The 17,182-nt window shown below is 40.4% G+C and overlaps 1 protein-coding gene and 1 long non-coding RNA gene across 2 annotated transcripts in view; one reads left to right on the top strand and one right to left on the bottom strand.

The window, feature by feature from the left end:
• Positions 1–15,403, top strand: part of LOC105385805 (ribosomal protein S6 kinase alpha-5) — a 62,410-nt gene extending 47,007 nt beyond the window's left edge. Inside the window, exons 7-17 of the mRNA XM_048632160.1 lie at positions 3,162–3,334; positions 3,950–4,031; positions 4,550–4,712; positions 6,561–6,673; positions 7,039–7,158; positions 7,521–7,625; positions 8,441–8,605; positions 9,106–9,218; positions 9,799–9,983; positions 10,691–10,839; positions 11,616–15,403. Of these exons, the coding sequence (XP_048488117.1) occupies positions 3,162–3,334; positions 3,950–4,031; positions 4,550–4,712; positions 6,561–6,673; positions 7,039–7,158; positions 7,521–7,625; positions 8,441–8,605; positions 9,106–9,218; positions 9,799–9,983; positions 10,691–10,839; positions 11,616–12,689 (2,442 nt within the window). The 3' untranslated portion in view covers positions 12,690–15,403. The remainder of the gene's footprint in view (positions 1–3,161; positions 3,335–3,949; positions 4,032–4,549; positions 4,713–6,560; positions 6,674–7,038; positions 7,159–7,520; positions 7,626–8,440; positions 8,606–9,105; positions 9,219–9,798; positions 9,984–10,690; positions 10,840–11,615) is intronic.
• Positions 9,797–10,196, bottom strand: LOC125491078. The gene is made up of 2 exons (XR_007268108.1): positions 10,083–10,196; positions 9,797–9,871 (listed from the first exon to the last, which is right to left on the bottom strand). It is a non-coding gene; the product is annotated as an uncharacterized LOC125491078 (long non-coding RNA).
• Positions 15,404–17,182: the final 1,779 nt, after the last annotated feature.

Here is a 17,182-nt window from a genome sequence, read left to right as displayed (position 1 = left end):
TCATATCACATTTTGCTTGCCACTTCAAAATAAAAGCTAACTAAGTAAGCCAACAATGGCGATTTTTTTCCTTATTATACACGTGTATTGCCGCTTTTGTATGAACATTCCTTTATTAGGCTGTTTGTTGGCGTCTATGGTTATTCAGGTTTTTTTTTCTATCTATAAAATGCCTGTTGCCTTGTGAAAAATCTGTCGGTAATCCACTTCTGGTTGTGTTAGCCGAAGTACAGTAATATAGAGTCAGACATCGCTAACTTTGCACCGGGTAAAAGATGGTAGATATTTTTTTCTTCAATGGTATCCCCAAATGAATGAAAATTATTATGAGTAGTGGTCAGTGCTAGAAATTACAAAGAATAATGCCGTAATAACCTTATTGTTGTTATTGGCACGAGTTTTTGATGCAAAGTTACAATTGTCGGACTCTAGACGTGAACTTGAGTTCGTAGAATGCATTATCGTGTGTTGTTATGTAGCTGTATCAGTTGTATTGAATTAACAGCTTTTCACATGAAAATAAAATAAACACTCAATACATGTAAGCTCATACAAGGAAAGCAGAAATACAATATTGCATTCACTACGCTTCCGTGTAAGAGTTCATAGTTCATACAGAGTGTTACAAAAAGGGTTAAGTAAAAGTTTTTGACGATGACCACCTGTGTCACCCCCTTTCAACTCTGACTCACAACACCCTGTATATGAACGGAAAGTCTAGGTAGAGAAGTGAGCGTCCATTGCGGGATGCAATCCTAACTAATATTATAAATGCGAAAGTAACTGTGTCTGTCTGTATGTCTGTCTGTTACTCTTTCACGCCAAAACTACTGAACGGATTTGAATGAAATTATAATAATAGGTATACAGATGGTCTAGACCCTGAGAAAGAACATAGGCTACTTTTTATCCCGGAATTCCCACGGAAAAACTTTTTAAGGCGAAGCGAAGCTCGCGGGAACAGCTAGTAATAAATAAATAACGGGCAATAGATTTCACAATTCTTGCAATCATTAATAACGATGTTGATGTTAACTATCGAATATAAAAGTAAATAACTATTGAAATATCGAAGCAATAAACGTATTGAATCTTCAAATATCGTGATTTTGATGTCGTGCAAAAACTCGAGCCAATAAAAGTAGGTTTTTAACTAGCAACCCCGATTGATTTATGGCTTTCAAATACCTTTCTTTATGTGTACAAACTAGAGTTGGTTCGTGGCTGAAATTGGACTAGATAAATAATATAAATATTTTTGTATTTATGGTTCCATGTTTGTCACTTGGTATAGTTTTCACAGTATAAGGTAAATACTTTCTGTATTACAAAAACAACAAAACTTTAAGCATAATTTAATAAGTGTTTAAAACGAACAAGTGTTTTGACAGCGATAAACATCTGTTAAATACTGTCTTTAGATTTTGATGCAAAATCTTTGTTGTTTACCTACTAAAGTCACAAAAGATTTGTTTCATCACAGTAAACTGTAATGCTTTTAGCATTAAGTCCACCTTTTGTACACTTATATCTCATATTTGTGCAATAAAGTATTAAATAAATAAATAATTTTATCGTTTGCACAAAATATCAAAACATACACACAATTTTGTAAAAAATAGCAGATATTGTTTAGTATCATTGACCAGCCTTTAGGGAAATTCGCTTATAAAATTCCATCCCATCTACCTGTTCTTAGACAAAAAATATCTCATTACTTTGGCAAATTGACCTTGTTGTAGCAGCTAGTTGGTTGGCTTGCGAAAATTTCTAAAGAGCGGAGTGAAAGTCGGCGTATACTCTTTGGTACTGGCACGATTTTGGGCTCGCCAAATACTTGGCTAAGTACTTTAGTCGCCAGAGAGAATTGTATGAAAGTGTTGCTGTAATCGGCGAAACGAAAAAAGTAAAGAAATTAAAGTAATTCGAAGTCGGTTAAAAATGCCAAAGTTTCATCGAAACGAACAGGCCTATTTTATTATTTGTTATTTTGGTTTAAACATGACCGCAAGATTCGCAAGTTTGTTATTTTGTAATAAATCTTGTAAGTAACACACGTAGGGTATAAATTGAACTTGGTTAATGAAATTGTTTAGGTAAACCTTGTATAACCTAGTGCCCGGCCACTAATCGATAAAGTATGATGAACAAAAAGAAATAGAGCGGATCGCTTCCATTTTCTTTGCCATTGAATAGGTTTTAAGCCCTGTTCCACTAAAAGTATTTGCATTAGTCGACATTAACAATGCTTTCAGAGAAGCAGGTTGTTTAGTTTTTTATAGATTACTTTTTATTCAGCGAAATTAGGTTATACAAATTGTTAATTCCTCAAGTCGTGTATTGTCAGATAAAGAGATGCTCAGTATGTCCATTTTCCATATTTCAATATTTTTTTGTTGACTGGTAAAATTTGTAAAACTTACTGCAGAGTATTAGCTTCTCTTTCTTCGACTTACTAACTAATAACACTGTATCCCCCATAATGTAATCACACTACCGATACCTTCCATTATTTACCAGAATGGTAGCGTTGAACACGTTTAGTAATCGATATCCGAATAAGGTTTTAATAACTCGGTTCTTTGTTGTACTAAACTTCGTCGTTTATTTATATTTGGCAAGGGTCCTTGGATTAAATTGTGGTAGTTTGCTAGTTATAATAGTTACCTATGGTTAAATCTTTTCTGGATACTGTAGCTCCTTGGCAGAGGCCAACAATCTTCCACAACTATGTGTTATTTTAATCCAGGTGTCCTGCTAACTAAATCTCAAATTTCTAAAAAAATTGTCCATCCGATTTCTTGTGAACGAGTAAAAAACATCCATATTTACATACAAACTTTCACGTTTATACTTAGTATAATTTTTATTATTGTTGCAGCACAAAATTTCATATTATATGGTACTTGCAGAAGTATGTTTGCCACGCCTATTTACACCGTTGCAGAGACGACCTCCGCAATTTGTATTCCCAGCTTTATACCCTTGTTACACCTACCGAGTAGAGTGGCGAGACAGCATACTCAGCTGATGCTCGACCAATAAACGGCTTGCAATTGACACTGTCTCGGCCACTCTACTCGGTAGGTGTATTCATACCCTTAGCGAAGAAAAATCACTCTTTTACCATATCTAATAGCAAACTTTTCCTTCCTTCCCAGGCGGTAGACTGGTGGTCGGTGGGCGTCCTCACTTACGAGCTACTCACGGGCGCCTCACCCTTCACCGTCGAAGGAGAGAAGAACACACAACAGGAGATCACGAAGCGCATCGTGCGCTGCAGCTACCCCGTCCCGCCGGACGTCGGCGCCGAGGGGCGGGACTTTATCAAGAAGTAAAGCGGGAGGCGATAGATGGCGCTTAGACAGTATTTAACTGGTGTTTAGCGCTATCAAACGCCTACAAAATCGTTTTTAACACTTGTTAAACAGTGTTTTAAAAATCTGACAAATTTACTTATATACACTTGTTTAACCGTGTTTGTGTAGCGTGGGACACCCTCATGTTGTCCGTTCACTGTCGAAGAAGTGAAGAACACCGGCACCGTAGAGAGAGTGTAGTGTCTCCTGCAGGTTTACTGGCAGAAAATGCTTTTAGCACCACCTTATCGTACATTATTACTGTTTGTAAATTGTGCAATAAAGAATAAATAAATAGCAACACTCAGCAGGAGGGCATATATTATGATAATACTAAGATGAATGACATATTAAATATCCTAATCCTAATAATATTATAAATGCGAAAGTAACTATGTCTGTCTGTCTGTTACTCTTTCACGCCAAAAGTACTGAACGGATTTAAATGAAATTTAATATACCGATCGTCTAAACCCTGAGAAAGAACATAGGCTACTTTTTATCCCGGAATTCCAACGGGAAAACTTTTTAAGGCGAAGCGAAGCTCGCGGGGACAGCCAGTAATTAACAGTATTATTTGTGTATCGCAGGCTGCTGGTGAAGGACCCGCGGCGGCGGCTCGGCGGCGGCGAGGGCGACGCCGAGGAGCTCAAGAGACACCCCTTCTTTCAGGTACGGACTTGTATACTATGATAGACATAGACATCATTTCAGTTAGTGTGTAGTATATTAATGAAACTACATTCCTTTTTAACATGTGTTTGGTGTATCTACCTATAATAAATAAATAAATAAATAAACATGTGCACTGCACCCAATCTTAATCTAAAGGTTGTCTGGCAGAGAGCGCTTTTAGTGATAAGACCGCCTATTGTATCCTTATTAAATTGTTAATTGTACGTTACAATATAATTGTGCAGATACATACTTAAATAGTCGAGAAATATTAGTCTGGCTCTTGAAAGAAACTATTTTGGATAATCTTTAGCTATCAAAAATTACAGTATCTCATAATTATTCTTCTACCATTTCAGTTACAAAATTGCTGCAAAACTGATGCTATCGTTTAAAATCATTGTCTGAACCAAAACACTCACTTTTTTCCTCAATCAAACCCCTATCTTATTTAACACATAACACACACATAACAAAATACAGCATCTTCACCATCACCTCCATCTCTTTCGCAGAAACTAGACTGGGAGCTGGTAGCGCGCCGCGGGGTCGCCGCGCCCTTCGTCCCTTCCCTCTCGCACGCGGCCGACACGTGCAACTTCGCGGACGAGTTCACGCGCATGCCGCCGACCGACTCGCCCGCCGCGCCGCCGCAGGCCTCACACAAGCTGTTTCTGGGTGAGGGGAATTGTCTTCCGCGATGTAGGATTAGTTCAAGCAAAGAGTTTCTGGGTGAGGGAATCCATCATCGGCCTATAGCAGTCCACTGCTAGACGTAGGCCAAAGCACGCCACTGGATGCGATCTTTAGCTTTCCGTATCCAATCATAAGCAGCCACCTTTCGGAAGTCGTCACCCCATCTAGGACACTCCGGAACACGATTTCCCCATCGGTCATCGGTTCTTCGACATAGTGACCAGCCTACTGCCACTTAGCTTACTCTCGGTGAGCTGTGTCGGTGGCTTTAGTTCTCTGTCGGATTTCTTCTTAAGCTTACTAACTCGGTGAGCTATGTAGGTTCTTTACTTCTCTGTCGCATGACTTCGTGCCGTCGCTCTCGCACGCGGCCGACACGTGCAACTTCGCGGACGAGTTCACGCGCATGCCGCCGACCGACTCGCCCGCCGCGCCGCCGCAGGCCTCACACAAGCTGTTTCTGGGTGAGGGATTAGTCTTCCGCGATGTAGGATTGGCTTAGCTCAAGCAAGGAGTCGCCCGCCGCAGACAAGCTGTTTTTGGGTGAGAGGATCCATCATTAGCCTATAGCAGTCCACTGCTGGACGTAGGCCTCTCCCGAAGCACGCCACTGAATGCGATCTTTAGCTTTCCGCATCCAATCATATCCAGTCACCTTTCGCAAGTCGTCAGCCCTATAGCAGTCCACTGCTGGACGTAGGTCAAAGCACGCCACTGGATGCGATCTTTAGCTTTCCGCATCCAATCGTAAGCAGCCACCTTTCGCAAGACGTCACTCCATTTAGCCGGAGGGCGTCCCATACTACGTTTGCCTAGTCGCGGCCTCCACTCCAGAACACGTTTACCCCATCGGTCATCGGTTTTTCGACATAGTGACCAGTCCACTGCCACTTAAGCTTACTAACTCCGAGTTAGTAAGCTTAAGTGGCAGTGGGCACGATACCCGTTTTCTAAACTACGTATTATTTTATAGTGCCTGTCATTCCCGACGACTTGGTCATAAACAACAGGCACTATACCTTCAGTCAGACGGCAGTCTGACATCAGGGATCCATGGAGCAGTGGATCTAGCCGCTGCAGCGTATAGCCACAGTACTCACAAGGAGAGTGGCAGTGGGCAGTGGTGGCAGTTACTAACTCGGTGAGCTATGTCGGTGACTGTAGTTCTCTGTCGCATGACTTCGTGCCGTCCCTCTCGCACGCGGCCGACACGTGCAACTTCGCGGACGAGTTCACGCGCATGCCGCCGACCGACTCGCCCGCCGCGCCGCCGCAGGCCTCACACAAGCTGTTTCTGGGTGAGGGGATTGTCTTCCGCGATGTAGGATTAGTTCATGCTAGGACTCGCCACAGGCTAGCCATAAGCTGTTTCTGGGTGAGGGGATTGTCTTCCGCGATGTAGGGGTAGGGTTACTGGGGGTTTGGTATAGGAGTGGTCGACCTTAGGGCTGATAGTGATGGTTGTTGGATTTATGATATGAGTCTGCCTGTAAGGTTCCGCAGTGGCAATATAACACCCCACATAAGAATGAACATCAAAGCATTTTCCACATTAGAACTGTATTAGTGATAGACATACAAGGATAACACAAATAATTTTTACCACTGCCAAACTTAAATAAAATACCAATGTAGTAAATGAAACTTACGTAACCGATCATAAAGTTGTAACTCGAGCAATGTCTTTTACGTTTTAGCTGAAAATTGGTGCCTCCAGAATTACCACCATTCATTTATTCTCTGTATAAATATATAAAAAATATTTAAAAGCAACTAAACCGTCCTTTCTTTACATAGACATATTCTAAACCTATCCATTCTCCCTTCCAGGCTACTCGTACGTGGCTCCGAGCATCCTGTTCTCTGACAATGTCATCTCTGATCAACTCTGGCAGGAGGCCACCGGGCAACAGCAGGATAAGCTCAAGGGGTGGATCGCTAAGGTAACCTATAGAAATAAATCAGTCTGTAATCGTCCACAGATAGACATAAAATATGCCTCTCCCAAGTAGCTACACAACAGTCGCCTTCCTCTAGTACTATGTATGTAGTACTATGTACATTGTAGAAATTTTACAAATATGGCCGGCTCATTGCCACTTGAGCTTGCAAAGAGCTATGTCGTGTCGGTTATTTGAGTTCTCTTACGTATATCCTCATTACTGTGCACTATTTTGCAGAGAAACCACGAGTATAACAATACGGTTACTGTTACTATTACTACTAACTCCCTGCTCCCTGTCACAAAAATAGCTGTTGTTGTATGCATGATACATAACATTACATATTTTTCTTTTGTAATCGGCAGGACTCGCCGTTCTTCCGCAAGTACTCAGTGGACCTGTCGGCGCCGCCGCTCGGGGACGGCTCGTACTCCGTGTGCCGCCGCTGCGTGCACCGCCAGACCGGCGCCGAGTACGCGGTGAAAGTGAGTACAGTATGAGTACAATGTACTCACGAGGGAAATGTGTCGTATAGGGTGTGCCGCCGCTGCGTGCACCGCCAGACCGGCGCCGAGTACGCAGTGAAGGTGAGTACAACACGAGTACAGTGTACTCACTCTGAAGATAGGTCCTACTGTGCGTCACAGTAGCGTAGATTATGCCGTACAACTGTACTCATCCCGTAGAAGGCTCTTACCATATTCTACTATGCTACTTTAAATGGTCCTAGCCCAAAAACTAAACACGAGTGAAATAATCTGTTAAATTCTCGACAATCATATTCTCAATTCAACTTATTTTGATTTTACACTAAATCTTTAACATATCGCTATTTACCCGTCCACAGATAGTGTCCGCCCACGCCCCTCACGTGAGACAGGAGGTGGAGTGTCTCCGCGCCTGCCAGCGCAGCCCCCGCGTCGTGGAGCTCGCGGACGTGGTGCACGACGAGGTATGTACACACTATGTACACACTATGTACACTGTATGTATGTAGTAGTATGTACAACAGGAGGTGGAGTGTCTCCGCGCCTGCCAGCGCAGCCCCCGCGTCGTGGAGCTCGCGGACGTGGTGCACGACGAGGTATGTACACACTATGTACACACTATGTACACTGTATGTATGTAGTAGTATGTACAACAGGAGGTGGAGTGTCTCCGCGCCTGCCAGCGCAGCCCCCGCGTCGTGGAGCTCGCGGACGTGGTGCACGACGAGGTATGTACACACTATGTACACACTATGTACACTGTATGTATGTAGTAGTATGTACAACAGGAGGTGGAGTGTCTCCGCGCCTGCCAGCGCAGCCCCCGCGTCGTGGAGCTCGCGGACGTGGTGCACGACGAGGTAATAATAATAATAAATATGTGGGGACATCTCACACACGGCCATCCGACCCCAAGCTAGCCAGAACCTGTGTTATGGGAGTCGGACAGCTGATATAGGTATTTACACAGAAACATAGATAGATATTATTTAAAAATGTTATTGGTATGAAGATTGCGAAGTTTTTGCGAAGAAGGTACCACAGAAGAAGGTGAATCAATCTCCTGTATCCTGATGGAATATCATTCCAGGATATTCAAACAGGTCTTAAACGAGCTTGATTTGTTTTACTTTATGAAAGAATGCAGTTTAGGTCGCCCAGGACTTTTCAGAGCGTCGTATAATAAAAGCTGTTCAGATTGATCGCCCGAAACGCCCGTTTCTGCTTAGTTTTATACATCTTTTCTCTCTTTCACTAACAGTATTTCTATCCCCAACAGGCCTTCACCTACATAGTAACGGAACTATGCACGGGCGGCGAGCTAACCCTGCACAAAGTGGCGGCGATGTGTCGCGACACGCGCGCGCGGCTCGCCGTGCAGCTGAGCGACGCGCTGCGGCATCTGGCCGCGGAGGGCGTCGCGCACAGGGACGTCAAACCAATGGTGAGGGGGGGATGAGGGTGGGTGAGGAATGGAGAGGATGGTAATAGTAGTGTAACTTATAAGGGAGGATTGAGGATATTTAGGTTCCAAAAGAAGGAGTAGGAAAAAGAATTGACAGGCGTACAAACAGCATGCTCAACCATCACCGTCATCTTTAGCAGCATCGCTTGTTCGTCAAACTTCTGTCAGATTTATACAAAAATTATGACAGTTTTTGACAGATAAGCAATGCAGCTGTTGACGCTACACGGGTTCGTTGTCAACGTAGATAAACTACACTGTATCGTGATTCACCACAAATGCGGCGCTATGATTGGTGGAACGCGCATTAAACGAGTTTATCGACGTCGATAACGAAACCGTGCCGCGGCCGCGGATTGTTGATTGCTTATATTCGGTGGTGATCTTGATAAGAAAGCAGCTTCACATTCATTGGACAAAATATTACCATAACTTTATAAGTATCTTATTCATAACATATGTTATTTTCCTCTTCCCAGAACATTCTGCTGACGTCGCCGCGGCTTCAGGAGGCGGACATCAAGCTGGGGGACTTCGGGTTCGCGCGGTTCATCCCGCCCGACCGCTCGCGGATGACCACGCCTTGCTTTAGGTGAGAAATTTGAAAATAATTAGGTTTACAAGTGGGAATTCCGGGATAGAATGTTAATATCGGGTTGTGTGTTAATTCAGGGTGTCAGGTTTCATAAAAAATGGCCCAGAGGTTTTCCCGTGAAAGAGTAATAAACATCCGTCCATCCATACTTTCAAGTTTCAAGAACGAAGCGGAAATAGCTAGTGCTAAATAACGTTTCCAAGATTTTCTCTTTTGGTCTTTATTTAGCGTCGTCGTAAAGAAATCTCAACTTTCCAAAAAGTTTTAAATAAAATTATGCACAGTTAAAGTACATGATGAATCACGTTATTGATGTAACCCTGCTAATTTAGTCCCCGAGCGAGGAGGAGTTTGGCGCCTGAGCGAAATTATCAATTTGTATCCCCTTTTTTAGCCACTTTTATCTTCAGATCCTGACTGTACTACCACAAAAAACTTGAAACAGTGTTTAACAAGTGTTTAATGTGAAATTTGACAGATTTTGTAGGCGTTTGACTGCACTAAACAGCTGTTAAATACTTTGTAATAAGGCCTTGAATTTTTCACATTGCAAACTAACCTCCCCTTTCCTTTCCAGCCTCCCCTACGCGGCGCCCGAAGTCCTAGACCGAGTCATCGGAGTCTCCACGTCCTACACCGCGGCCTGCGACCTCTGGTCCCTCGGCATGACCCTGAGATACCTGCTGCTGGGAGTCGAACCCGGGTCTACTAGGGAACCGATACATACCGCCCACGCAAACGCGCATAATTTTGTGTTGGAAGGTGAGTTTTTTTGGAGAATTCCTCTAAGTTCCTCAGGTTTCCTCAAGTGTCCTCTTGAGTTGTTTCGGTTTCTCCAAGTCTTATACTGCCGTCTGCGACCTCTGGTCCCTCGGCATGACCCTGCGCTACCTGCTGCTGGGAGTCGAACCCGGGTCCACTAGGGAGCCGATACATACCGCGCACGCGAATGCGCATAATTTTGTGCTTGAAGGTGAGTGATTTTTTAAGAAGTCCGGTATACTATGAGGAGTCAGTGACTGACGCTAACGTTTATCTAACTGGCCAATCCTTAAACCATGGCGACAGTTGGTGTTAGCCACAGACACATCGAAGAATATAAGAAATTAACATCTTATACTTTTAGTTCCAGGCAAATCTACACTGAACTTTTAGCGGCAAAAATATATTTAATTTTATTTCCAAATCCGTGATTACTTTCTAAAGGAATATTCGTGGTGGATACATGTGGTAATTAAAGATAATTAATCAGTTAACTCGTTTATTTTAAAATGAATAACGGATTACGAAAAAAGAACAGATTTGACAGCTGATTCAAAATTAAGTCTTAGCACGACAACAGCGCCATCAGTGCAGAGCAGAATTAGAAACTATATTTGGTTGCGTTCCAATATCACTAACACTTTCCGCTACATCATTTATGTCTCATTTTGAAACGACAACTAAACCCTAAATTTTCATATCCACAGGTCCAGAATTCGACGCTGCCCCTGACTACGTAAAGAAAGTCCTGACCGGCTTACTACAGCAGGATCCGTCGCGCCGCATGCCGCTGGAGACCGTTCTGGAAATATTGAGGACCGCAGTGGGGATGGACGAGGACCGCTTCCAACTCACCGTGAGTATCTTACTCGTATTATATTACAAAACGGTGACATACCCTAGTCGTCGAAAAACTTGTTTGATGCGCGTTCTACAAATCACAGCGCTGTATTTATGGTGAATCGAGATACAGTGACGTTTATCTACATTTATAACGAACCCGTGCAGCGGGGACACAAATTATTGAGGTAGATAAACGACACTATATCTCTATTGGCGATAAATACAAGGCTTTTATTGGTGGAACGCGCATTAAACGAATTTATCGACACAGATAAAGCATACAGTGTAGCAGAGACGGTAAATAAAGGTAAGTGCGCTATAGTAGAGCCCCCGACTACGTAAAGAAAGTCCTGACCGGCTTACTACAACAAGACCCGTCGCGTCGCATGCCTTTGGAGACCGTTCTGGAAATATTGAGGACCGCAGTGGATACTGACGAAGACCGCTTCCAACTTACCGTGAGTTTCTTACAAATATTTTATTGCATGTAACGGTGACAAACCTATTCTAGCAGTGGCCGCGGCATGGTTTCTCGACGTCGATAAACACGTTTAATACGCGTTTTACGCGTTGTAGTCAGAGGTGACACGTAAGCGAGCCACCGGATTTTAGCTATACATGCATGGGTATTTTATAATGTTACTACTTATTGACGTAGATATATCCTGAACTGCGATAAATACGTCGATAACAGACCCGTTTGACATAACTTTTTGTATTGTCTGCCACAACTTCTTTTTAAGTATTTGAATTTGTAATTATAACAACATATTCTTATTTTCATTGCAGGACATGACCAAAGCGGACCTCTACAAGCGGCGCAGCAAAAACAAGCAGCAACCGAGCACCGAACCCAGGACCTCCAGCGAAATGGAGGTCGACACCAAGGATACCCTCATGGAAACTATCAACAACATCAAACAACGCAACGAAATGAATTCCATAGAGAATGACGTAGAACTGATCCGAGCCAACACACAAGATACACCCGTCAATGAAATCAAAGAACCTACTTTCACGCAAGAGGTGGAAGATATACCTCATGTCAAACCTGTAGAAAGAACCTACGCCAAGTCTAGATCTAAGCTGGATGAGTTTATTTACATAGAAAGCAGTAAAGGTTTGGATGGAACAGAAGTGGCGTTCCCGAAATCTACACGCTCTAAGAAAGCTAAGGAAAGCCCGTCGCCTGTACCTAAAAAACGTAGGAAAGTTGAGGCAAAGGCTAAGGTTGATGATACAGTGAGGCAATTGAGAAGTAAGGCGGTAGAGAAGAAAGACACAAAGAAGGTAGAGGCTACTAAAGTGGAGACAAAGACTCGGGCGAAAAAGACAACGAAAGAATCTATAGAAAACGACAAGACTACTAAAGTGACTCGCGTTACCCGCAAACGTAAACATGAGGAGATTTCCAAACCGGTCCTTAGAGAGAAAGGACAGAATGCAGATGAGACGAGCAAGAGCGAGATAGCTGCTAGAAAGACGGCTAAAGCTAAGAAAACTAAACCAGATCTTAAGATAGACGTAGAAACAAATGTGCATATGACGCGCTCGAGACAGAGAAGATTAGAAATCAGTCTTTCCCCGTCTCAAGTTAAGAGCGTAATTCCAGCATTCTCCTTCGAATCTGACCGTAGAATGACTTCAGTTGATAGCGCAAAGTCCAAGTCGCCTAAAGGCAACGCTAAAGGAAAGAAAGCTAAAGTAGCAACTAAAGTAGCTAAAGCCGCTACGAAAGTAGCTAAAACAGCAACTAAAGTAGCTAAAACGGCGACTAAAGTTACTAAAACGGCGACTAAAGTTGTTAAAACAGCGAAAAAGACGCCGGTTCGTGCGACTAGAGCCCGGGCGGCGCGTAGGTGAAAGTGCTAAGATAACGTTGATTTCTAGGCTATAAAAAATTAGGTTACAATTGTGTAGTGACGAAGAGGGGTGATCCGAAGTGATCTAAATATTGTGGTGGACAGTGCATCAAGTGTTGTGTTAAGAACTTGATTAACAATCTTTGTGAAATAATGGAACAATGTTTATTTCTGAATGTGTACGCAGATTTGGAAATTGATTTTTGTTAAGTCTTTAATATCTACTCGAGTAATGTACTTGAGTTTATCAAAGATAATTTAGAATTTGAAAGGACGAAACTTCACGAAAGTTTCAATATCGTTTGAAGGGAAAAAAGTATGGGTATTTATGAAAAAGATTTTTAATGATAAAAGTCGTCAATTGACGAAAGACATGTATAGTTACTCCAAACTAGGAATACAACTAATGATGACATGTTTTAATATTGTTATTCGTTTTATTTAATGTTACTATTATTTCTTAAGGTATTTTCGGTCTTAATAATATTACCATTAGATTTAATTCTTCTTCTTCGTTATTTAGTGATGTGGAATAGGTTATACAACGGCATTTCTTTGGGGTAACTTTCCAATTGTTACCCATGAGGTGTTGGGGTACCCTTGCCTGAAGTCGGGATGACCCGTTTCACACATCATTAGTTAGTTATGTATTGCATAGTTGATAATTATTAATTTAAGGATGTCTTTGGCATATGATGTCCCGTAGTAATTTCTAGTAATTTCATGGAATTACTGCACTCATTTTACCGTTCATTCTTAGTCTAACAAATAATATATGTTGTATTCGGAAAATAATTTAGATCTGTAGGGGGTGATTTCAAAATCGCGACCCACAAGAGGCTACGAAAATTCACAAAATTCAAATCAATAAACAGATCTCTTTCAAATAAACATGATTTTAGGTTGTTTGTGTGTGTGTATATTTGTTTAATTATAGAGAACTAGTTCTTAAAATGGTAATTGATAAATTAAAAATTAATGATGGATTACGATTTTCCGTTCTTTTCGTCTGCCGATTTATAAAAAAATAAAATTATAAAAAAAGGTGGCATGATTTGTTAGGTTTTATCAATAGATTCGTTTTTAAATTTAAAATATATTATTTTTCTTAGGCTACTTTCCATTTTTTGCTTTTTTTTAAACGCTTTTACCAAATATAAAGCAAATCTGTTATTATTTGATCTGAAATACGCAGATTCCTCTGACTTTTTGAAATATTTAGCGGAGCTAAGTATTAAACTGAGAATTTTTCAGGTCACATAACTTATGGATTTTGCACAAATATGTTTGTATGTACATAATAGTATTTAGTACAAAAATGGTGAATGAAGTATATTATATGTACTATGTATAGCTAACAAGTGGATCTTAATACCAAATTTGTTGTTGATTTTAACGATCTTCAAAGAATTTATCTCTGTTTTGTGAAACTTCCATTTTCTTATAAAAGATCCGCATAAGAAGTCCTCATATCATTTATATCATAAATAACTTTATACAATACTGCTGTTAATCTTACAATCAGATGAACAATCTTCTTTTCCTAGCTCTTAACTTAATTTTCTTCCAAAACTTTTTATTATCACTTATAATTAGCAAATCTGTATTTTTAATTTATTTTTCTGTAACTAGTTGTTGAAATTTGTAGTTTAATTAACATCGAAACGAAGAGTTCTGTCGAAATGTTATTTAATGTTACACTGAAATCCGTTATTCTAGGTATTAGCTGAAGTCGACGTCAGGGATTTTGTGAAATGACCAGTCGATCTGACAAACGTGCTCAATTTGCTTTGACTAGGATATTTATAAAATGCTTGACATTTACTTCGCGCGCGGCGTGGCATTAGAGACAAACAAAGTAATATAAAAAGCATAATTAAAATATTTATAAAATTAAAGATTGATTTGAAGAATATGTACTTGTGCTTACAAATATAAGTCTGAATCACTCAGTAATAACTCAAGTGTACTACCGCATTTAGTCTTTACTGATGTTGAACACGAATTATAAATCATTTATATGTTATTTAACTTTGATCTGCGTGTCAAAAACTAAATTAAATAAATCTAAGCTTTTGATTGCATTACAAAAATACATCTCAAATTGTTTAATGAATGTATTACAAAATGCACTTGCCATGCTAGCTCGAGCTATAGTTACTATGATTAAATTAATATTGTTACCAAATCACATAAAATACCCAAATACAACTGTGAATTTTGGTCGATATTATTATCATTTACTAAACCGAGCTCGCGGCAAATGCAGCTAAAAAAGTGGCCCGAATCTAGCCTTATTTTCCTAAAAAAATTAGATAGACGCTAACTTTGGCTTTGCTCATTATTAGAGGACATTTCAATTATAGAAATTTCTGACAAGTTCGGAGAATTCATGTGAGTTAAAATTACACCATAAGGCAGTAGGGCTACTTTATCAGTATAATAATAGCATCATAACCGTAGAAACAATCAAATTTATGTAAAACTTTAATTTCTCATTCGTTGGAAATTGAGAATTTCCCTAAATGCTTTCGAAAGCCTTACGCGTCGACGTAAACATTTGTTAAGTGCACTTAAAAATGGATGAATGTACCAAAAGATTATATAATTTTATAATAAAGTGTATAGAAGTTGTTAGTGGGTCGAAGTGAGTTTTGTAAGAGGGTTGTAAGCTGGTGGCGTACGGATTGTAATAATTATACCATTTTAACAATATTCCTCTGATATTTTATTTTTCTAACCCTCAACATTAAAACACCAAACAACCCCCTAATGTCATTAAAAATATAGGTAACAAAAAGGGGTTTGTTACCAGCAAAAAGTGATTCAGGGGTCTTTTTGAATAACTCTACGCCTTTTGAAAATACATGAAACAAGTTATGATTCTCCATAGCCCTTTCGAACCTGAGATTTTTTTTCTATCATATGTTAAAAAAATTAGCATAAAATTGCCTTTTATGCCTAAAAGGGCCTGGAAAAATAATAAAAAAATTCATGCATTTTCCGTTTTCCCGGAAAAGCCATAGCACGTTCGTGCTATCTGGGTTTCAATACCACTAAAACACAATTGTGCATTACCATATTTTACTTAGGATACCTATTTAATTGACTGAAATAAAAAACAGAAAATATGTATTAAACACTTTCTTAAATCAATCATTGCAACAATATTATAAGAATTATAAAAAAAACTTAGCTTTTTGACTATTTTTTTTAATTCTAATGATAATAATATAGTTTTGAATTCCGAAACATAAATAACATATTTAAGGCGTGAAAAATGAAATCGAAGTGCATATTAAGGTACAACACTAAAAATAAATCATTATTAGCTTAAATCTTAAGTTTCAGCATATATTGAAAATAATAATAATAATGATAATCATAAAATAGCAGGGCAGCTTCTGGCCAGCTGTTAGGCATTAGGGACTCCACCCACCAGATTCTACGGAGAACCCCTGTTCCTCGTCTCTGGCTTGCCTTTACTGGTTTTCCAGAACACTGAAGAGGAACAGGATCTCCCACCCCTTGCTTGGCTGGTTTGAGTGGTGTTTCGCTAGAGCAGAAATGCTCAAGGAAGCATGTGTTACCCAGTCAGGTATTGTAGAGATCTTCACCCATAATTTGATTATTCTGAGAGCTGTGGAATCCCTCTCCATCCTTAGTACCTCATGTCATGTTGCCCCCTTGCTGCTACGCCACTGTAATGTGCTAGCGACTGTTTTGGGGGGTGGGGGTTCACGGGCTGTGTGTGCAAGTCACCCCCTGCCTTTTTATCCATGTGCGAAATATATAGGTCAGACAGGAGCCATAGTCCTTCCATAGTCCCAGTTACCGAGTCCATTTAGCACCCATTCCATAACCCTTTATTTATTTTCTCCATATCTTAGAACAGTCCTGCACCAACTGGGGGGTTTCTTTGGGCTTTCTTCTATAGTCTAAGCAGGGAATATCGTCGGTTGGTGTCACATTTCATATAGATTAATGTTGTCAAACGGGTCCCTACATAATAATTTGGCCCATGAACGCCTTCCAAATGTCTGGGACCCCATGAAACTGGTTCATGGAACGAAAAGTACTATTATTATGACAAAACCTACCTCATGCAATTTTGTGCATTTGTACATTTTGAACCTGAACCGCACATTTGTGCGTTTCAGTTTTGTCGGTCAAAAATTATCACTAATCATTGTGTTGCGCAAACTTTACTATGCTAACAACAAAGATAAGACTGTAATATTACAATGTAGGATAAAATATGTGAAGAAAATTTGCTAAAACAGCAAAATTACATTAATTCCTAAACACGCTCGCTTTCAGGTTCAAGGAACGCCGCCAATTTTTTCGCCTGTCACAGGCCAACTGTCTTCAAATATCAACCACAATTTTTTTTGGCATTTACAACGATACGCACAAACGATGCGTTTCGGTTCCACGCGGTGAAATAAGTTTAACGCTAAAGTAGAATTTCTATAAAATCGAGCGCACATTCGT

This window comes from Plutella xylostella, chromosome 31 (genome assembly GCF_932276165.1).
Source record: "Plutella xylostella chromosome 31, ilPluXylo3.1, whole genome shotgun sequence".
NCBI lineage: Eukaryota > Metazoa > Arthropoda > Insecta > Lepidoptera > Plutellidae > Plutella > Plutella xylostella.
Note: the sequence above shows the minus strand (reverse complement) of the source record. Positions and strands in the feature narration are given on the sequence as shown.